Consider the following 23762-nt stretch of genomic DNA (forward strand, 5'->3'; position numbering starts at 1 on the left):
AGATGATTTTCAGTATAGTTCTGTGTGATTCAGTGCAAAAACCTTCTATTTCACAATCCATGTTGACACCTTCAGGGAAACTGGATTATTGCAACTGCAAATGTTGAAAGAACCATCAAGGAAAACATGAAATAAGACTTAAGGGAGTACTTCAACCATAACATTAGCATTTGTCACTCCCCTTTCCTTGAAATCTTCAAGAGATCTTTGTTTTTCTCTCATGCTTCCACGTTGAATAAAGGATCAAAACAGAGAGACAAGTCTGGTTTAACAATAGCAAACTGTGCTGTGTGTAACCACATAACAGCTCACTTAACCACTAAAACCACCATTGGTGTGTGGATGGTTACATAGAGTCCTGAGGGCAGGTGGCCCCTGTCATCAGTGTATGAATGGGTGAATGATGACAGGTAGTGTTAAAGCGTTGTTACTGTTCTTTACAGAAGAAGTAATGGCATGATGACAAATTTTTGGTGTTTGATTTTTGTGTCTTTTGTTTGTAAAGACTTAAGTTTAAAGTTGAATTAGCCTCCTTTTCATTTGAACAACATGAATGAAAAAGAAACAATATCTTTGAAATAATGATATTTCCAAAAATTCAACTTGGCTTCTCCAGCCATAAATTCATGTGACGCGGTGTCCAGAGAGCCTATCAGTGTTGCGATACTCCTCCATACCCAGCTCCTCTCCAGAGCTCTACCTCATATTTGTACGAGGACCAGATAAACTCTGTGTATGAGTGAATGCATAGTAGGCTGTCTATGGTAGACACAATAACATAGCTGCTATATTTTTGACTAGATGACGTTATTTTAAGTGTTGACGGTGCAGATACAATCAATTTGCGTGTCCACCAAAGTGTCATGTTCCCATCAATGGTGATCAGAGATGGATCTGATGAATACCTGTGACTGCTGCAGAGTCATCGGTCCAGGGAATGAAGGCCGATCTTAACCTTTCCCAAAGTGAAGACAAACGCTAGATGTTAGTTGGTTTTTGTTCAGTTTTGTCTTTGACAGTACCCATCACCACGGTGAAATCTTCTACATGTTTGTGATAAAGTCTGCAGTTCTTTACTAATACATTCCTGCTGTACTTTAAGATGTGGGAACACTGCTCTGGATGAGGAAGAAAAGCCCTCTTCTGTCCTTCTATTAGTGTTTTTGCCGGCCCTGAACAAACGCTGCCTGGTGTTCTTACAGTGTCTCTCTCTTTGCTGTGGTTGGACACACTGTTTACTTTTCACATGCATCTCTACTCACTTCAAACTCCATGGTTTACTTTGTCTACTACACGTCTCTGTCTGTCTCCACGTCTTTACAGTTACACATTGAACCACATGCTGATCAATTAGCACCCGATTAGGCAAAGATATCGCCAAAATGATGTATTTTTTCAAGGTATGATTCTTTTATTGCCAATTTCTATCATGTTTAGGGACACAGATAAATGAGGAAATGAATAAAACGGAACTACATGTGGGTATTTATGATATTTAAAACGGTCTATCTATGTTCGATAAACATAGTTTCTTTAGAACACTGCGGCAACCACTGTGTTTCATCACCGTGTGCATTTTAAACATTCACAGAATGCAGGATAACCTCCGCTTCATTCCGGCTTTACTCTTAAATATGGTGCTGGAAGTATCAAAAAGCTCAAACTGGTGGAATAAATATTCGCAGAATAAACTGCCAATTGTAACTAATTACACGTACAGTATGCAAATTCATCGAGGTATTCCTCTGATGAGCAGCTCTGTTCATCTGAAAAAGATAGGTGGTGATAGAACTAGAAGGGCCCTCTGAGAGCACAGACCTCCAACAAGTGAAAAACAATGCATGTATCCATCCCAACAAAGCAAACCCAAGACATAATAATGCTACAAATATATGTAGAACAGGGAGAATATTTTGACTTTAAGTCAGTAGTAGTCGAACTCCAAGAAACACAGCCTCCTGATAGTTACCATTTTTAACGGTTGAAACCTCGTTATTTATTCAACAAATACATTTCCATCTGAGCTTTATCCATATTATTTTAATAGTAAAACACTTAAGTGTAGTGTAAAACTAATTGATGCGTAAACACTCTGTCTGTCTCTCTGTCTCTCTCCTGACTCATGGGGATTACTTCTGTTCCAATGCTGGTACAGTTGGATATTTATAGCTGATTAAATCATGTGGACTAACACTAACCAACAGCCTGTGTGTGTGTGTGTGTGTGTGTGTGTGTGTGTGTGTGTGTGTGTGTGTGTGTGTGTGTGTGTGTGTGTGTGTGTGTGTGTGTGTGTGTGTGTGTGTGTGTGTGTGTGTGTGTGTGTGTGAGACTAAGGCCCTATAGAATGGTACTGCTGCTTGAGTCGTGCAGTAACACACACACACACACACACACAAACATGCTCCGGTCATGCTGGTTCCAGAAGGCTGTGTCATAATTGCATTTGAAGGTATTTGTTGGAAGCACACAGACACACAGCTCCAAGTTCTCAGGGGGATTGTCAGTGCTGTCCAATCCTCTTACCGCACACACACTTACGAGAAAGTGTGTTAGTGTGTGTGAATACATGGAGCTCCTTGACCCCTGTGGATGAGCATGTGTACGATAGTTTTATCCATACACGTGTGATTTTTACACGTGGAATATTTTGTGGTGCCCATGTTTGTTCTTTCCTGTCGTCCTTTCAGACAACATGTCCTCCTCAACAGAATAGTGGAATGTGCCTTCTAATACACTCAATGCAGATGCATGTGTTCATGGAAGCTATATCTAATCAATGACATTACATTACATTACATTACATTACAGTCATTTAGCAGACGCTTTTATCCAAAGCGACTTACAGGAAGTGTATTCAACATAGGTATTCAAGAGAACTACTAGTCACCAGAAGTCATAAGTGCATCTCCTTTCTTAAACAAGCATCTTAAAGCATAAACCAGAGCAAAAGTATAGTGCAGAGGCAAATTACTACGAAAACAATAATTGCAACAGACTAATACGAATATAGTAAGTGCTACAAACTACTACGAATAGGATAAGTGCAGTAAACATATACAAATTCACTAACCAACAGCCTGTGTGTGTGTGTGTGTGTGTGTGTGTGTGTGTGTGTGTGTGTGTGTGTGTGTGTGTGTGTGTGTGTGTGTGTGTGTGTGTGTGTGTGTGTGTGTGTGAGACTAAGACTAAGGCCCTATAGAATGGTACTGCTGCTTGAGTCGTGCAGTAACACACACACACACACACACATGTTATATTTGATGTTTCATCTGTATATAAATATAGAAACTGTAAACACTCTAGAGAGTTATTTGCTGTACATATTTGTATTGATGAACAGCAGTTGGTACATCCAGTGGTCTTGTGTGTAGATCAGAGATCTTTGCATGGAGCGCTGAGGATACAGGAGGGAATTCCAACTTTGAGCCATACACACACTGTTTGTAATCATATTACTCCAGCAAGGCTGCATGACAAAGTTCTAGAGAGGGATGTTAACAGGTCTCCTCATTGTATATTATCGTTTGTATTTCTCACTCTGACTCAGTTAAAACACCGCTGTGATGGGCCGAACCGCTTGTCTTAACCTTAAATATCTCCAGATCCAAGTTTACGCTCTTGGACTTCCGAAGAACACAGATGAGCTTCAGCCTTAGTTACCAATTGGATTGTAAAACGCTTGAAACACCTGGGGACCTCCATTTCTTCTTCTCTTAAATGGACTGTTGATGTTTGCCTTATCGGGCAGAAAGGCCACCACCGATTGTTCTTTCTGCGACAACTTAGGAAGTTTAAGGTATCAAAGGCAGGGGTGTGGATTATTACACAGCTGTGACAGTGTTCTCACACTCTCTATGGCCGTGTGCCATGAAGCAGAGCGGCTCATCCTTCAATCAGAGGATGGGTGCTGGGGGTGTAATAGTCATAGTATTTACATAGTTTGTTCACTAAAGAGCACTTTTCAAATAGTAGAAATTAAGATACTGATTATTGTTACAAATGCAAACTATCAGCTACTGCAAAGCCAAAACGGTTTGAACTATGTCTGAACTCTTTTTTTTGCCTACAGAAAGTGCTGCAGAGCTGGAGACGGACCTGCACCGCCCAATGGAGGAGAGAGAGGAGAAGGAGAGAAGCATCAGGGGACAAGAGCAAGAAGACCAGGGCAAGTGCCAAGAACAACCGGCCAGCATGAATACCCAGAATCCTATGACAGAAAAAGAGGAGAAGGGAATGGAGGAGGGAGAAATGAAGAAAGAGATGGAGGTGGAGGTGGAGATGGAGCTGGAGGCAGAGGTGAAGGTGGAGCTGTGCCCGTCTCTGCCAGGCCTGCAGATGAGCTTCATCCGAGGCACTGACCTGTTTGGCTACGTGGGCATTGAGGCGGTGCTGGACCAGATGAGGCGCAAGACCATGAAGGCCGGCCTTGAGTTCAACATCATGGTGGTTGGTGAGTCTGACACACAGCGCCTACATCGGGATCACATCCATCATCACTGTGCTGATGGAAGGTGCTCTCTGGCTACAGTGTCTGTAGAGTGTGCAGTCTGCTGACCTCCTCTGTCTGATCAGAGAGATGTTTCTGTTTGTGTTTATGAACTGGTGGTAGATGAAAACCTAAAAATCTACTCAGGTCCTCTTGTTGTCTCTGTCCAATGGTTGGAAAGGGAATGCTCTCATAATATCCATGTGGACATAAACAATGTCAGCCATTCAGACATGCGAGTCCCAGTGAAGATTAAAGTGTGTGTAGCTGAGAGAACTCTGCTTTAATGTGCTCCTGGAAACTCTGAAAGGTGGAGGTAGCAATGAATGTGAAGTATTGCTTATTATATTTAAGCAATAGCAGTTGGTTGAGGAAAAGAAACAAGTAGCTGTTATCAAGCCATGGCAGAAAATAGTTTATAGTTATGTGTATTTCATATAGAAATTAATATATCACAGTTCTCAGACTCATCGACATTCGGTCACAGAATATTTGTGTCACGGGTAGATAGGTTAAATTAGTAAAGTATTCCCTTTTCAGTCTGTTCACCTCAGAGTTCCATTGTAGGCTATGTAGGTCCCTTCTCTGATGAGTCGACATCAGGCTCACACAAATAGAATCAATGATCACTTCTGACCCACTAAAAGAGTGGGACTGTTGGTATCTGCAGAGACCCGCTCCTCTGTCTGGATTGGCCAGTTTGACTTTGTTTGAGACGTTTCTGGGCGTCCAACTTTAAACATATAAACCAGGTGCCAGACCTTAGCACACATCATACAGAGTGTGATAGTGTGGGCGGAGTAAGTGTCATTCTGTGAGGGGAAGTGGTTTGGAGAATTTGATCTGTGTGCTCTTTCCTGCCACACATTAACACACACACACACACGCACACGCACGGACAGTTGATATACACTTCCCCTGCTGTTTGATTGAAAACAGGAAGTTGCCCCTTAATAATTAATATTTAATTTTAGTTTTTACACCTTAGAGAGGAGGTCGCTTCAAGTGATTCTCTTAAAGGAATACTTCACCCCCAAATGACCGTTGTTATCAATGACTCACCTCATGTTACCTTGAATTCTTGAAGAGAGCTTTGTTTTTAAAGGATCAAAAGATGGAGAAAGGTCTTGATGAATTAAAGTTAATGGGGACCTCATTTAATTCAATTCAATTCAGTTTATTTTGTATAGCCCAGAATCACAAATTACAAATTTGCCTCAGAGGGCTTTACAATCTGTGCACATGCGACATCCTCTGTCCTTCCCTCACATCGGCACAGGAAAAACTCCCCTAAAAAAAACCCTTTAACAGGGAGAAAAGAGGAAGAAACCTATGGGAGAACGACAGAGGAGGGATCCTTCTCCCAGGATGGACAGAATGCAATAGATGTCATGTGTACAGAATGAGCAGCATAACAGAGATACAACACATTCAATGTATATGACATAAATGATTCATATAATAAGACTACTTATAATAACAGCAGCAATTATTACAGTAGAATTATAGCCATGAAAATAGGGATAGTAATGTGATTAATAATAATAATGGAAGTAGCAGTGGGTGTCAGTCGGCTCACAGCAGGAGGCACGACTACGGTCCAGGTACCACAACGATTCATGGAAACCTGCAGAACGAGAAAGCAAAAGGGCTTCAGGGTGGAAGTAAAGCTAAAATGCTTAATGGTACAGGTAATAGTAATAGTAATGTGACTAGTAATAATAATAATGGTGGTAGCAGTCGGTGTCAGCAGGGCCGTAGCAGGATGCACGTCCACGGTCCAGGTACAGCCATTTAACAAAAAAACGAAATGAAAACATTGATTTACAAGCTCTCACAAACCTCCTGCAGTATAATCCGCATCTAATTTATCCAGTCGGATGTTCACTGCTTCACAAAAACATTTATATTTGCTGAAGCCTCACTGGTCTCATGCTTGTGCAGGTAACCAGTGGATGTCTGCCATCTCTGCTATGACATCGTCACTTGAATCAAAAAATAGTTTTGTAAAAAAAAGGCCTTCTAGTTTAAAATATACGGACACACTAACAGACAGCATTCCCAGTATACCTGCATGTGACAATAATGTGACACACAAACAACACATATACTGCTTATGAAGTCTTGCTGCCAGTCATGACATGAGGCTGGTTTTGTCTGTGTGTTGAACCATTTGAGTGGATTTGAGTTGAGTTGTATCTCTCATATTAATCCAACATTGACCCGATAGTTGGTAGAGTTTGCATTGCAGAAATAAACACAACCAGAGCTGTTCTCAGCTCTCCTTCCGATACCTTTTCAATTATCTGAACTTGCGTATCAGGCAGTAGTACCAATCCAATACCAGTGTCTTCCAAAAATATATATATCTGTATTATTATTATTACTATTATTATATTATTATATTTGCAACATTAGTGTCACCCATTGAAATTAAAGCCTGCCAGAGTTATTCAAGCCACTATTTTACTGCTGGGAATTTCCAGTGTAAAATATTGTTCCTGACATTTTGCTAGCTCTGGCTAATGTTACACTCTCCACTAGCACCTACCATCAGCACTACACGAGTAACTCTCCACAGAGATGAGAAAGAAGACTCCTTAGCTATTTCCATCATCAATTTTATTATATTGCAATACTTGTTTCTTCTTCTGTCTCATCTTTGTTGAGAGCTGCACATGCTCAGTACTGTTCAGGCAGAATACATGGACATCATTGGACACGTGTTGGTGTTGGTTTTCCTGTGTAGCCTGAATGAGCTTATAAATGATATGATCATGTGATATCAGATCGGTGTAGACTTGTGTACTGGCTGATATCAGATCCAACGTTTTAGGCTGTATCAGAGGAATTCCCCACAATGGTATCGGTATTGAAAGAACTTTAAATACAACACACTCTTACACACACTTGGTTTGAATGGTTAAAAGCATTGGTTCTATGTGTATGCAGGTCAGAGCGGTTTGGGTAAGTCCACGCTGGTCAACACTCTGTTCAAGTCCAAAGTCAGCCGGAAGTCCTGCACGCCTAACTACGAAGAGAAGATCTCCAAAACAGTCAAGCTGCATTCAGTCAGCCACGGTGAGTCCACACACACACACACACACACACACACACACACACACACACACACACACACACACACACACACACACACACACACACACACACACACACTGAAACAAAACAATTCTACAGCTCCTAAAGACAAGGAGGTGCGTGACCTTTTTGGCTTTATAGAGCTTTATAGTGTGGTAGGTGTGTTTGTGTGTGTATTTACAGTATGTTTTCTCTGTCTTGCTCTTCCTTATACAATAATAACATTAGTTGAGGCTAGTGTGAAGCCGTTAAGCCTGATAGAAATAGCTCTCACATCCTACTTTCATATCACCTTTCCTTTCACTTCTTGACCCAAGCAGCCCTCCCAGCTTGAGCTACTTCTCCATAGTCTCCATAGCAGCTTCCCAGTTCGGTGAGAACTCAATTATTGCTCCCATCTACTGTAGTACAGTGATTATGTAGGAGTACCTCATACAACCACACATCAAAACACCCAAACTATACCTTTAATATTTAATACCTTTAATGTTCTGATCTGTAAAATAACGTATTTAACGTAATTTACTGTAAGATGATATGCTGAAGTTTTTTATTTGGAAGAGATTTTGACATATGTGTGGGAGACGTTGGTGGAGTCCTCATGGATGAAATGAACACTAAAACTTAATGTCATTGGTGACATCACATCAATTACAACAGGAGAACCAGACTGCACTTGTATATTCTTACCAAATTATAACGTAGATTAGCAAGTGTTTGCATGCTATCATGCTGAACTAAGATGATGGCAGTTAACTTACTTAAGATAACTTACTAAACATCAGTAGTTTTAGCATTGTCGTTGTGAGTATTTAGCATTTAGTCCAGCCACTATAGGTTTGGTTTGGTCAATGTTTGGGTCAGGTTTGGTTTGACTCATGTTTTTGCTTTGTCCTCCTCGACACCAGAAGGGTATGAGGCAGAGAGCGGCTCTGTTTCCAGGAGCTGCCTGCTCTAGGCAACGTAATCTTTTGATGGTGGGAAGGTTCCAAGTTGTTTTCTGGAAATAGGTTGTGATATTTCCTAATTACATGTGAAAATGGTGACTTGATGGTGCAGTAGAGAAAGGGTGGGTCTGACATGCAGCTGTGTTGTTCAGTGCAGAACCTAGACCTGAACGTTGGCCAAAGTCAAAATGTCAAAGAGCTCTCCATGATCAATAGGAAGCTCTATAGCTCTGGACCACAGTGCAGGGAGTATGTTCAATAAGGAAGTGAGGCCTACCTCCACTCCACAGTCAGAATGAAACTGGATCTCAGGTCTGTGTTTCTGAGAGCTGACATTTCATTTTACAGTATATGGTTATACTCATCCATTTGTTAGTGAAGACAATTATCCATTTCAGAGTTTTGACATCTATCAACAGGTTCAGGAACAAAGTGAGAGGTTGTTTACAGTCTCATCGTCTCTGGCTACCAGCTCTGGTTCTGTAAAAAATCCTGAATCTTCATAGCTGGAGTTAAACTTCTGCAGTTACTCCTGCACCTTTCCCAAAACTCAGTCTGAGGCCATGCTGGCGTCACCGTCAATAAATCTAGTAGAATTGAGGAAGTAAAAAGCAGTTGTGACCCCTTCAGCAACTGTAAAGCCCATTAGAAAGTTCACTGTTCACTGAAAAAAAGCTATTTAATTATCTCAAATGCATGTCCCCAAAACACATAACGAATTAACACTAATAATGAATAACAGACACAATATATTTTATTATTATTCATAACAAATAAGTGACATATTTTATGAATATTTTTTATATTATATTAAATGCAAAAAAAATTACAGTGCATAACAATGATGAATTGTAACCTAAAAACTGAATGCAATAACTACAGGAAGTTTGTGTAAAACAAGCGATTTGGATACATTTTGAACAGTTTATTTCCTGTTAATATCCCATCAGAGATGAGTTTTCCTGTTGTTTTTAGGAACTTTTGATACAATTGTCTGTTTGTAGTTGAATTTTGTATAATAATAAATACTTAATAGACAAATTCAGAGTTTTCTTCTCCCTGACCCTTGGCCAAAATCCTATTAGCTCTTTGGGTGTTTTAACTGTGTACTTCTCTAATGCAGGATGAGGCTGGTAACAGAGAGGGAAGGCTCTATGAATATAGACATTATCCTGTTTATAACTTAAAATTTAATAAAAAATCTTTTTATAAAATGCTGAGATGTAAGCCAAATGTACTTTTTTTCTTTTTTTTAAGTTGTCTTACGCCCCTTAAATCAAGAAAGCCTTGCGACCCCCTTAAAGTTTTGGCAGCTCCTAGCAGGGGTTGGGGCCCTGAGGTTGCAATCCAGTGTCCTACAGGGTACTGTATCTTGTTTTCTCTACTGGAAGGGCACCCCGGCACTGTAAAGGCTCTGTGAATATAGCTTGTGTTCAGGTCATCACCATGCCCTTATACTGTTGATATCTTAAATAATAATCCAAACTAGAAAGAACTATCTCATTAAGTTGTCTTCACGTAAATAAATGAAATGTTGAGGTATAGGCCAAAAGTATATCAGTTGTATTACACTCTTAAAAATAAAGAAAGCCTCATGACCCCCTGTGAATCACTGGCCCCCAGGTTGGGAACCAGTGGTTTAGAGTATTCTAGCTGGACCCATAACTCAGCTTTACAGAAAAAATAAAGATAACCAGCAGTTCAGCAATCACATGTATTTTCTCGAGCACAAAATAATACTAGTTAGTTCTTCATCTCTGGTTCAATTTGTTTGAACCAGTGTTGTACTGGTCTGTTCACTGGCTGAGCTACAAATTGTTACTTTTTTTGCCGGTTAGTGAAAATCTAAATGATCAAGTTCCAGATATGTGCTTTCATGCTTCAACTCAGAGGTAATCCCTGTGTGCTCCTAAAGGGCCATCACAAACACACTGTGGGATCCTAGAATGGATTGGAAACCATGACACTGTGGTTCCACAGTATATGCTTTACACAACTGATCCTGCTGAACAATATTATGTGATCTGTGTAAGACACAACAGCACATGTTTAAATGACAGAGACGGTTCACACCAGCTTCCCGTAGTATCTGTGTGTGTTCCTTGGTGTTTCTTCAATGGGAAATCTGTCTTACTTTTGATTCAAATGACTTTAATGTTCTGAATTCTAACTACTGCACTCTGTTCCTCTGTTCTTCTCTGTCAGTGATTGAGGAGAAGGGGGTGAAGATGAAGCTGACAGTGATCGACACCCCAGGATTTGGAGACCAAATCAACAACGACAACTGGTGAGTTGTAGGAGGATGGAGACGAGAAGCATTCCACATCTAGCTGCTATAGTATTTATGAATAATTGAGTTCAGTTACTGTAATGCAAACAAGAAAGCAACAAAGTGAATGGGAAATGTGGTTTTATCTAGAAGAAACCCAAACATGACTGAGCCTTATAGTACAGTGCACCAACTAACCACAGTTATGACAGTACATGCAGATACAGTAGGGTCGGTTGGGTTTTTACGTGCAAAATATATATATTTTTGTCTCATAGAGTAGTATTGATTTGTTTGTGAGTGTGTTTGCACATGAGCACCCATGTTACCTTGACCCACACGTGCCACTAGAATTGCTTTAATTGTAGTTTCAGATAATATGTATCGGCAAAATGCAGTATAGAATAAAGATATTTTTTAAAAACCTCTTTAAATTTTGATTATTGAGTCAGTGCAATCAGAAAAAAAATAAGCAGAGTGATACGCGTTGCTGTGTCGGCTCTAAACTCCAGAAACCCGAACAGAGTCATTAGGGCTGTGTATTGGCAAGCAGCTAACGATAGGAAAGCTTCTTGAAAATGAAAAATAGAGCTGAAAATATAACTTGCTGTGTACCACCTGGATAGTCAAATACGTACATAACATATTGTAAACTCAGTGGACAAATTGTATCTAAACTACTTTAAAAGCGATTTGTATTGCACAAACTCCCTCAGCAGAGATCACACTGAACTGAAATGCCAAAGTATATGAAAATAAAGTGCATATTGAATACTCATTGTGTCACTGAACACTTTTTACTAAAATTCACTTGCAAGATTCCTGCTCATGTTCAAAGCTTTTCTACACATTGAAAACATTTCCCACATGTCTGTGTTCTTCAGACGTCGAGAAAAAAAAGAAATATATATATGAGGACAAAGTAACATTATGAGAATAAGTTTGAATTAAGTCCTAATAAGTCAAGATAAATCGTCCTGCTGTGCATGATGTTATTGCTCTGCTGATATGCTTCGGACCAGCTGACAGGCACAGAGCAGTGTGTTTGGACGAGTCAGAGTTTAGGAAGGAAGCGGCAGTTTGCTGCTCCTCATCAGAGGTGGAAATCTGAAACTAACTGAAACACTTCTGATCAGGCGTAAATCCCTCCATTGTTTGGCTTATTGTCTTCTCAAACTTTTCAGCGGGAAACTTCTTGGAGTCTGGAGACAGACTTTAAAGCTGTCTATCAGCGAGTGAGACCCAGAGACACTGGGCTACCTGTCTCGTACTGATTTCATTTGCTCTGTTTTTTTTAATCTGATTCATTTTCTGGCCCCAATACTGCACCATAGTTGAAAGAGTAGAATTCCACAGTTTGGTTTATCTGATCTTCTTGCAAATTTGTATTAGAGCAGTTTTTTAATAAAAAATATTGTTAGGGACAATCCAGTAGTGATACTGGTTATTGGTGGGGTCCCTACCGTCCTACCACTGGGTCCTCCATTACCATGAACACACACACACACACACACACACACACACACACACACACACACACACACACACACACACACACACACACACACACACACACACACACACACTGTAGTTTAATTTGACTCAATCCCTCAAATACCATCCTGCCTCCACAAATACTCACAAGAGCACTGATATGTATTAATACACTGCTTAAAATACTTTCCAGTTGTTTTAGGAAATGACGAAGCCTTTGTTAGAATGGAATTACATATTTTTAAAGATTAATGTCTTCAGTAGGAACTGATAGGCTTGGGGTGATGAAAAAATATGAACATTAAGGTTGTTCATTTTAGTCATTAACAATAAGAAAATAATGAATAATACCAACCCAGAATATTGCAGTGACTCAGCGATTCTTTCCAGCTGGGAACCCATAGTGAAGCACGTCAACGAGCAGTACGAGAAATACCTGAGAGAGGAGCTTCATATCAACCGCAAGAGGAGAATCCCAGACAGCAGAATCCACTGCTGCATCTACTTCCTCCCTGCCACCGGACACAGGTCAGAACGCATTCACATCATACTTCTGCACCAACACAAGGCTCCCTGACTGATTTCAGTATCTTTCAGTCACAAGTTTCATTCACAAAACGTGTGGAATTATGATTAGATCACATCACTTAGAACATTCAAGGGCCATTCCAGTGAAATGTGTTATTTCTTTTCTCATCTCTGCTATCTGTCAACACTGTTTGCTGTCAGTTTGAGTCTAAATGGCATCAAGTGGTCTTGATGTAAAATAGATAAAGACATTGAGCTGTAGACATTGTCAAATGAGTGAAATAACATCCAAAAGAGAAGGTTGACCAGCTATCAGTTACAGTAATGGACATGATCAGGCTGTTTCATGCTTTAATTACATTCCCCACAATAACTGTGTTCACATACGTTCAATGACATAGTGATACAGAGCGACAGTGGCAAATACTTACAGAACAGCAATTACATCCAGGTAACGTTTTTGGCCATGTGTCATTACTGCATAGGAGACTACCATGTGCAATTGCTGTGTTTACGTTAATTCATCCCTATATGGAGGGAGAACGCTGCAGAGGACAGACACTAAACAGGCTGTAATGTCATCTCTCAGAGAAACTCCTCACCATCAATGTACGTCCAGTAAAGAGCTGGTTGGTTTCTCTGACAGCTCAGATTGGTGTTAGAAGTGTCTGACAACATTATGGAAATAAAATACTTTTCTTGATCCCGTCTGCTTTCTATTCTGTCTAAACAAGTCTGGTTCTGAAATCAGCTAAATATTCAGCCATGACATAAACATCTTTTAGAAAACAATAAGCTTCACTTTCTGAACTCCAACGCAACAAACTGTGACAACACCGACACTCATCTCTCCAACTCTCACTCACGTCTCCACCGTGAATTTAAATTACTGATATTAATTAAATTCTGAATATCAATGGGATTTTTAAAATAGATTAATAACAATGGGACACCTCCCTGGGATCGGGTTCCAATAACCACACTGTGAATTAGTCTCGAAATTGGCATTTACTCAAAATGTCAATAGCTCAGGTGTTGTTAAGGCAACATTTATGACAACCAATCCAATAGTTGTAAAGACATTTCACACAAAACCTCATGTTGGTCATAGCGGAAAAATCATGGGGTCTTTGTCTAGGAGCCATGGATGCCTGTAACAAATTTCATGTTGAGATATTTAAGTCTGGACCAAAGTGGTGGACTGTCTGACAGGCAGTTTGACAGATGGACAATGCAATAGATTCATGGCTAAATGCTAGCATGGCTGGAAATAGCTTTTGACAATGATGGTGTCCACTTAATGCACCTTTTTACACTGTTCCATAGACCTCCATAACTGTCCAAACTGACCAGAGATCTGTGTTTGTTTCCAGGCTACGCCCCATCGATGTTGAGTTCATGAAGAGGTTGGGGAAGATAGTGAGCATCGTACCTGTCATCGCCAAAGCCGACACACTCACCATTGAGGAGAGACAGGAGTTCAAAGAGAGGGTGAGGGAACACACGCACACACAAAGTAAAGCTGGTTTTCTATAGAACCCTTGGGTGTCCTTCAAATGGTGTTCTGATCATACAAAAAAGCAGCACATCTTCACTACACTGCCTGAAATCATGCATGTGCTCAGCCCACATATTTCCTGCCTTAACATGTAACCTTCAGTGCAAACCAATCAATTAGAACCGTCTGACCTGTGTTTAACATTTGACAGATAAGGCAAGACTTGGCAGCCAATGGGATTCGTGTTTACCCCCAGAAAGAGTATGATGAGGATCCCGAAGAACGCATCATCAACGACAGAATCAGGGTAATTTCTCCTCTCCTGTCATTGAGTCACAGCAAGAATTGTCGTTCAATACTCTTCATTCTACGAGATATAGATTTGTGAACGTTACTACAAGGATCTTTTAACTGGTTACCAGTCTCAAATTAAAACTGATGCCTCTATATGACCAACATAAGGAAAAGAAGACAATCAGCGAGAAGATTGTCAAATTCTATATAGTTAGTATTCATGCTTGTCCTTGGTGTTACCGGGTCCAAAATCAGAAGAAATCATGCAAGTTCACCAGAAACTCCTTCAGCTCAGACTCCAGCAGGGCCTCCAGCAGAGACTAGTCTACCGTGGACAGACCCAGATCCAGCACAGACCAGTCCACAATGGACAGACCCAGATGCGACATCACTGCAGCCTTCGACCTGCAGTTGGAGATATGATGTGAAAAGGAGAGCACAGAACCCGGCAGCAGCGTCTCCTCGCTGCTCCGCTGTGAGCCAACACTCAGACCACTGTGCTGGAGGCCAAGGCTGTAGTACTGGGCCCGCTGGATGTAAGGGAGGCACAGGAGAACCAACACAAGGACTGAACCAGGGAGCCTGTGCTGCTCTAAAATGAGAGGTTTTCAAAAAGGATCTGATGCTCTGAAACACTACTGCTTTTGTCCACAAAGGGCCGCCAAATCAACAGAAAATGAAAGCTCCTGTAGTAGCTTTAATCAAGAAGTGAAAATCTTATGTGACAGCAGATCACACAGTTCAATCACATTTATTATTTTTTTGTCAGCATGAGGTACCAACGAAGCATTTTTTATGTGTTATTGTATTTGGTTTGCTCATTACAATTCACCAGCTAATCTTGTTGCCCTGTCTTTTAGACAGACCCTGTGTCAAAATGTAGTTTTTAAACCTTTATTTAGTTTATACAGCACTAGTGTTAACCCAAACCCTAGTCTGCTTGTTCACTGTACTTGGAGGGGAACTTGGATACACTCAATGAGAAGGAGGTTGGGATCAAGGTCAAATATACAAGCTGCTCATAATTCCTGAAAACGATTATTTCAACATGGGTTTTTTTCTCCCACAGTCCAAGTGGTTTAATTATTGAGGTTAATTAATGACTCTAAATTGCCGGTAGGTGTGAGTGTTAGTGTGGATGTGTCAGCCCTGTGTCAGCTGGGATCAGCTCCAGCTCCCTGTGACCCTGAATAGGATAAACGGTTAGGGATACTGGAAGGATGGATTGACATTTATAAATTAAAGTGATTTCCAAAAGTAAGGAATGAGCCTGACTGAGACGTGTTCATGTTGTGTGTCCAGGAAAGTATTCCCTTTGCTGTGGTGGGAACAGACAAGGAGCACCAGGTGAATGGAAACAAGGTGTTGGGTCGTAAAACAAAGTGGGGAATCATTGAAGGTAAAGCATCACTTTGCACCTCATATTAACATTTACTTCATGCATGCAGCTGTATACAGATTGTGATCTTATTTTGTAAAGCAGATGTACAGCTAGGCTGTAATGACTATAGCAGCTCCCTCTAACCATGACAGCAATATGTGATATTTCCTCCAATCATATATTAACCCTCTGTTCACATGTATGCTAGATGTTACTACATCTACAGCAGGCCATCTCCATTTAAAAATGCTGTTTTCATGTGAAAGCCGGTTGGTTACTAAAGGTTGGGTTTACTGGAACACGGACCCAGAATCCTGGCTTTTTTCATTGTTTTGCACTAGCCCTGTTTTGGGGGTAAAGAATGTTATTTTGGTCCAGACAGAGGGCTGTCAGCAGGCAGTTAATTGCAAGATAGAACAGGTGATTAAAGGTGTGTTTCTGAAATATCATGTAGTGTGCTGCAGCCAACGGGATTTCACAGTAATATGTGAAACGGCCACGACCTGTTAACAGTAGGGTAGCTTGTGCTGCAGGTCGTCCTCCAATCGGAAGATCTGCGGTTCAATTGCCGGCTCCTCCAGACTGCATGTCGAAGTGTCCTTGAGCAAGACACTGAACTCCAAATGCTCTTAAAGGATGTGCTGTGTGTGAGTGTGTGCGTAAATGACCATTTAGATTAGATCTTGATGAGAAGGTTGCACCTTTCATGGCAGACTCTGCCATCGGTGTGTGAATGTGTGTGTGAATGTTGACATGCAGTGTGAAGCACTTTGAGTAGTAGGAAGATTGGGAAGGAGCTATATAAAGAGAATCCATTTACCATTAATCACTACAGTGGTGATGTGCTTTAAAAAAGCACATAGACTTAGGTCTAGGCATGGGCATTGTTTTTGTGGTACCGACATGCAATTTGAACACATCACCACCATGTAATGTGCTGCTTAGAGGTCGTTACACATATTTCTATGAGACAAAAGTGAGATTAGACGTGGATAGACACAGAGGTGCACACTCACAAATGGTGGAGATAATAAGTAAGAACAAGTCAATAAAGAAAGCAGAAACGTAGTAAGAAGGGCCTGTGTCACAGTATAACGCAGCAGAAGATCTACATTGACATAATTTCCTTTGTGTACGATCACATTTTAAACACCTTTTTAATTGCTACCAAATATTTATTTAAACATACAGATATGCAAATCTCCTGATTAGTCCGACACAAGGACACTTATCTTTTAACGAGTCTACTTCTATGTAAATGGCTGCTTTCAAAGGTCAAAGGTAAAATAAACTTTTCTTTTCCACAGTTGAAAACGTGGCGCACTGTGAGTTTGCCAACCTGAGAGATCTACTCATCAGGTGAGTTTGACTGGCTGCTACACTTAGTTCATCATAAAAGAGATGGGATATGAGAGTAATTTGTAAGAACCATAAATGTTGTTGTGTAATGTGTAAGGGACCACTACAATGGTCTAGATGAGGGTCATTTGAAGGACAGCAGCTAAAAGCATGTTCCGGCTCATTTTTTTGCAGTCAAAATAACCTCAGTTCTTGAACGTTACGGTCCTAATTTTTCTACTGTACTCCAGGTACCATAGGTAGCAGGGATCATGGCTCCAGACTAACAGTATCCTGTCGTTTCGGGGACGATAGCAAATGTCCCTGATAGTTCTACATTATAACTAATCTAGTAGCTTTAGCTGTTAGCGGCCAGCGTACAGCACAGTCCTGCATGTACGGTCAATGTAAACATATGGAGGATGCATTAAGTTACATCATGACTTGTTCAAGCTCCATTCAGTAGGTGAACTAAAAGGCCAAGGTGAACTAAAAGGTCATCATGATGTTTAAATGTGATCTTTTGTCTTTGGAGAGAAACTATGGAACGATCATCATGAATTTATAATAAATTTGCAAAACCTTTTTTCAAGGACCCTTGTATTGCATGTCATACTGCTCCCTCTAGAGTTTCTTTAAAAGTCATTGAGGTGTTATGCGACACACTTATACACATGCCCACTCTGAAGTTCAAGTGTTGTAAGTCTGCAGTGTCCAAACATTTGTGCAATTCTTCCAACTACTTCTGTCAGTTTTCTCAGGAGACCACAGCAAGTGCATGATAATATCCTCGTTCAAAACATTGTGTTGAGACGACAAAGAAAAAGACACAGCTTAGTTGGAGAGAGGCAGTGGGATGCAGTCAGGAGGAAACTGTGAAAGCGAGCTTTTCACCCCGTCTCTGAGGGGGGCCACTTCAGTAGAAGCAGTCTCATCTCTAGATGCTGGTGGACGATGCGTCGTACATACAGTTAGTTATAGTATTCAGAAGCCTTGAAAGCATAGAGAGCCTTCTCATCATGAACATCTTCATTAGGCAATGGATCTGGTTCAGATGTCATCATGTGATCTCACTGTGTACAAAACAACAAAACAAAATAAATCCCATGAACTTCAACATACACTCCTTTAATACCGTTTGAAAATTGTTTTTTGCGCGAGGTGAATCCCAGATGATTCACCTCGAATTGTTTTTAAATTTGACACAAACTTCCCAACTCAAGGATGAACTGATCAGGTTTTGGAGGTCAAAGGTTAAAGTAACATGACCTCATAGCCGTCCCATGTAGTCCACATCCATGTAGACTCAAGGATGAATTGTTTTGGATTGTTGGTCAATGGTCAAGGTCACAGTGAACTCACAAAACATGTTCAGCCAAAAATCAATGTTAGGAGAATTCAATGCTTATATTGACAATTTCATACAAATGTCAAACAATGAAGTGATGACATTTGGACAGACATGGATGTAAACTGCAACCTGACTGGTTGGACATAAAATAAATGTAAAATGTATCAGTTGCTAAGAAGGACCCCTGGGGCATTGGGACTTTCCAGAATTGCATATTGGTCTGAGTAAGATTGATGAAATGAGTATTTGTGTTTTTTTTTGCAAAGGTCTCACTTGCAGGACCTGAAAGACGTAACACACGACATCCACTATGAAACCTACCGTGTACGACGGCTCAATGAGAGCAACATGAACTTCAGTGAACTGGGACTGTCCACCTGGCCACTGGAGAACGGATGTGCTGACAAGTGTGAATCAGACAGCCACCTCTGATCTCTCCATCAGCCTCCTCCTTCCTGCTCCTGCTCCTACTCACATTAAGGGATGTAAAAAAAGAAAGCTATAATTTTTTTTCCTCAAGTAAAAACCAAGATGGAGAATTTTATTTTTTTTCTTATAGTTTTTCCGTTTGTTTTTTTCAGTATGGGACAAACTAGTGGATTGTTTTTAAATGAGAAATCAAGTTACAATACATAAGAAATGCATCAAATATGGAAATATGTGAGCTCATATATATTTTTCTGGAAGGATGGTGACATATACGGGGAGTAGGAGAGCAGGCAGCATAATGAGAGGAACATATACAATTATCACAATGGTGTCTAAGCATCTTGGTATCGGCTATATAAATAGTACTCTTTATGGACAGAAGTATGTGGACAGCCCATTCCTTTCACCCAACATCAGTGTTGGACCTCACTAATCCTCTTGTGTCTGAATGGGATCAATCCCCTCCAGCAGCCAGGTCCAACATCTGGTGGAAGGACCGAAACCAGAGTGAAATGTTCGGGTGTCCTCATACTTTCTATAGATGTCCACAAATATTTGTCAATGCAGTGTGTCATTCTTGCTTAGGTCATATGTGTTCTAATGTGATTCAAAGTAGAAAATTGAAGATGCCGTTTATGTGTTGAAAGTTTTTGACAAACACAAATGTCCACATTTAAGTGCCAAAACAAAAAGAAAATGTCCATCCATCTCTTTTACTAAAATGTTTTGAAGTAATTGGCTTCTGTTTATTACTTGACTTCAGCATAACATCTACCAGCTGAAGGTGTGCTCATTGATCATGATCAAGGCTCTTTTTAACATTTCACTGAGCAAGATCAGGTTAGGGATAGGATAATACATTTGAATTATAAACTAGAGTTATTAGTGGATTTTATCCTGTTACCATCTAAGAACTGCAGCTTAGGCATCCGGTTCCCAATTAAAACATTGGGCATTAATAGAAATAATGTATATATTTCCATTTCATTTCAACAATTTTGACTTGACAGATTTATTATTCTTTATTTTAATTTTGTTAGAGGCTACTGCACTGCACCTGTTGCATTATGATCCAATGCAAGATTCAAAGTATTATTTTTGATGTGGTTGGTCTTGGGAAACCAATTTATGCTTTTAGAATTCAGCCAATATAACATTTGAAAATGGTTTTGTACAAGACGTTTGAAATGCACTTCCAGCATAGTAGTCACTCATGTCTAAATCCAACCTTCCTGCCTAAACACATCAAATATAGCAATAATGCACAGCAATATAAAAAATATTATAGGAACCATCTTGACAGCTTGTGCTGCTTGCATTAATGAAAACAAAGGATTGTGTGGATGAGACGCAACAGTTATAATAATGATAATAATAAACCTCCGTGGCGTAGGGGTGCACTGGGCCCTCTGCTCTGAACTGTGGGAGAAGTCTGGTTTAAGATAATCGTCGGTGCCATAATCCCCGTTTGTACAGTTAATCACATCTGGCCTCTGTCTGTGTAGACATGCTTTTAACTGTTCAGAACAGACAGAAATACTCTGCCTTAAATGTGGTCAGATGACAAGTGGCTGAACTATTTGCCTTCCCACTCTACATGTGACCCTTTTAAGAGTATCAGAAGTGTTTCACTGCCTCTCGGATTGACAGTTTGAAGTGTGTTGTATCTCTGAGCAAAGCTGCTGGCAGTGGTTGGGTTTGCTCAGATATGACATTTTGTACTGACTAGTAAATTACTAGAGGTTCAAAAAAAGTTGAAAGGGCCAAATGGAGGAAAAGTGCATTTACAAATGTATTCACATTAGTGGGAGAACAGTCTTCATTGTCACTTCACTTTAATTAAGTTTGGTCAGCATCAGTGTTCTCTAGAAAATTGGAATTTTGCTGTAGGCAATCACCCATTTTAAATATTATCAGCTGATTCAATGGCCGTTATCAGTGGTTATCTCTACCATTCTCATGCTTCAGATGGGCCAAACTGAACCTACCACGTTGTCAAAGTGAAAGTTAGCATTGTGGATTGAAACAAAACAACTGTAGGCAAGGCACAGAACTATCTGGTTAGGTTTGGGAAATGATCGTGGTTTGGGTTAAATAAGTACGTATTACATAACTTGAGATAGTTGTCGATAGTAAGTACGTACATTACATAACACGTACGGTAAAATAAGTCAAGATTTTACTTTTGGTTTCACACTGAATGTGAACAGCGATCTCCTGGGTGAAAGTCCTGTTTGTATGTCCCATCCAACCACCTCGTCGTCCTTCTAACATGAACTATGTCGCTCTCCATAATAAGTCACCTGACTTCCTCCTTTGCTGAAGTCATAGTTACTATGTTTCTGCATGTATTATGCAGATACTCCAAAGATAAAACATTTTTAAAGATTGTATTCAAGGAAGGATTTCAAGCATGTCTTTCTGTTATGCATTGTACATTCATAAAGGCTACCAGTGATCTACTAGTGGCCACTGAGCAGCTGGAGCTATATTGTATGAAAAAGGTATGAAGTTTGACCATCTGTGCCTTGGTTTTGCCATCATGTGTGATGAAAATAAAATTTTCCTTGATGGCTCCATCACAGCCCGTTGAGACAGAAGGATGCAGCTTAACAACAGCGTGTGTGTAATGTTGACTTAGACAGCTTTTAGAGTCCAGTTTGACCCAGTTTATTAAGGCCTTTTACAGACCGCCAGCTCAAAAGCATTTTCATGAGTGTAGCCAGATTTATTTAAGAAAGTTTGGACAGCATAACATAACATGAAATTAATTTTTAGCAAATCTATTCCAAAGCACCTTTTAATAGATTTCAATCTTTCTGTGTACAGACGTCGAGTTAAATTGTCTGCTGGCACCTTCACTTTTAAACTGCTTTGACTTTCTGCTGCTTCCCCGTCGCAATGCAACAAGCCGTTTCCTGCACTGTGATTTGACAGCGTGATCGTTTCAAAGTCAAATGTTTCTGCGTTGAAAAGCAGCATCACCAGTGTAGCCCAGCAGCTAATGGGCAGTTTAGATGAAATAAGGCAAATATAGATTTGGGTCTTGGGTTTGGTTCTGAAATTTGGCAGCACAGTCAGGTTCAGTCAGTTTGGGTCTTGAAGGTGCTGGCGTGGACTGGGTTCAGGTCTCACTTTTATGCCTGTGCAAACCTTGATTCTGTTCCTATTAACTTTACAGCTAGATAGCTATCATGACCAAGACATAACCTTTGAGAGAACTTGAGAGTTTCTCTGGGGGAGAAAAAAACATGTAATATGTAATCATTTATCTAAATAAACCCACATATACTGCACATATTCATTTTATTTGGTACACCTATACTTCTTCTACTGTGACATGAAAACGGTCTGAGTGCTACTCATGTAGCAGGATTACACCTGATTTGATTTAATCGATGGTTATTGTTCAGATGGTAAAGCATGTTCAGCTGTCCTTCCATGGATAAATGAAGATGAGTAGACTCCTTTCTGTTACTTTGTTGCATAATATTGAGTGAGCGTAGGCTCCATGGTAATATTTTAGCAGAAACAGTGTGAAGTAATAGTGGAAATTATTATGAATACTTGAACATAATCAGTCTTAGCACTGGTCTCACATGATTTTGTCGCTACATCTTCCTTTTTTCAAAGTAATGGCTGAACTAACTGGTTTCAAAATGTAATTTTCCCTCTGAAGCCACCAATCCTCCCCAGTGACCCCAAACCCTCCACAGTCCAAATCCCTTTGACTCTGATCCCATGCAGCAGGTCAGACAGTCCCTGTTTCTCTGCTCTGTATCCTGATCCTCTGTGTCAACCTCCCTCCTTGTATTTTATACTCAGCATGTACTAATAGTTTCTGTATGATTAATGTCTTTGTTTTTTATAGTATTGATGATACACATGTTAACACTTGATTTACAATTAAATACTTGTCACCTTGTCAATCCAGTGTGAAGTCATTGTGAGAAACCTACTGCCACCCTGTTGTCTTTCCCACTGCCCCATCTCTGAAGATGTAGTACCAACTAAAAGTTAGGTAACTATTACGGGGCCCCAGATCACCAGGGGCCTTAAAAAATAGGTTATCAAGGTTCAAGGTTTCATTTATTGTCATTGTACAACAAAGGCTTTTGTAACTAAATGTAGCTGTAGTCAAACGTTATTATATGTGGAGGGTACATAGAGGGTAGGATGAATAAAGGATTCTCACAAACAGAGGAAAGAAGCTTTTCTGAAGTCTGGTGGTTCAGCAGCTGATACTTCTGTATCTCTTTCCAGACAGCAGCTGGGTGAACAGGTTGTGGCTGGGTGGGTTTTGTCTTTTAATATCCCCATAGCTCTTCTCAGGCTCCTCTTCTCACCAATATCACTGATGCTCAGTAGATGGTACCAATAATGTTCTGGGTGGTTTTCATCACCCGCTGTAGAGCCCTTCTGTCCTGGACCGTATACATCCCATGTAAGTTTGCTTTCTAATCCTCCTCTGTAAAAACTTTTAAATGTTTATGAGCTTTCTTCACCAGGTTGGAGATGTGTGAAGACCATGTCAGGTTGTTGGTGATGCAGATTCCCAGGAATTGTTCATTTTATTTCAAACTGATGTTTGTGTCACTTATTCTGAAAATCGTGGTTCCTGTTTGTATAAATGCATCACAACAATGGA

The 23762-nt window shown here is 40.2% G+C and overlaps 1 protein-coding gene across 2 annotated transcripts in view; it reads left to right on the forward strand.

Annotated features, from left to right (window-relative positions):
• Positions 1 to 23043, forward strand: part of septin12 (septin 12) — a 70481-nt gene extending 47438 nt beyond the window's left edge. For both annotated transcript variants that reach the window (XM_054606830.1, XM_054606831.1), the window contains 9 exons: positions 4070 to 4450; positions 7439 to 7567; positions 10738 to 10819; positions 12686 to 12823; positions 14197 to 14314; positions 14533 to 14628; positions 15918 to 16014; positions 17304 to 17355; positions 18952 to 23043. In XM_054606830.1, coding sequence (XP_054462805.1) covers positions 4070 to 4450; positions 7439 to 7567; positions 10738 to 10819; positions 12686 to 12823; positions 14197 to 14314; positions 14533 to 14628; positions 15918 to 16014; positions 17304 to 17355; positions 18952 to 19117 — 1259 coding nt within the window. In that variant the 3' untranslated portion in view covers positions 19118 to 23043. The remainder of the gene's footprint in view (positions 1 to 4069; positions 4451 to 7438; positions 7568 to 10737; positions 10820 to 12685; positions 12824 to 14196; positions 14315 to 14532; positions 14629 to 15917; positions 16015 to 17303; positions 17356 to 18951) is intronic.
• The last annotated feature ends 719 nt before the right edge of the window (positions 23044 to 23762 follow it).

The sequence above is a fragment of the Anoplopoma fimbria genome, chromosome 11 (genome assembly GCF_027596085.1).
Source record: "Anoplopoma fimbria isolate UVic2021 breed Golden Eagle Sablefish chromosome 11, Afim_UVic_2022, whole genome shotgun sequence".
NCBI classification, from domain to species: Eukaryota; Metazoa; Chordata; class Actinopteri; order Perciformes; family Anoplopomatidae; genus Anoplopoma; species Anoplopoma fimbria.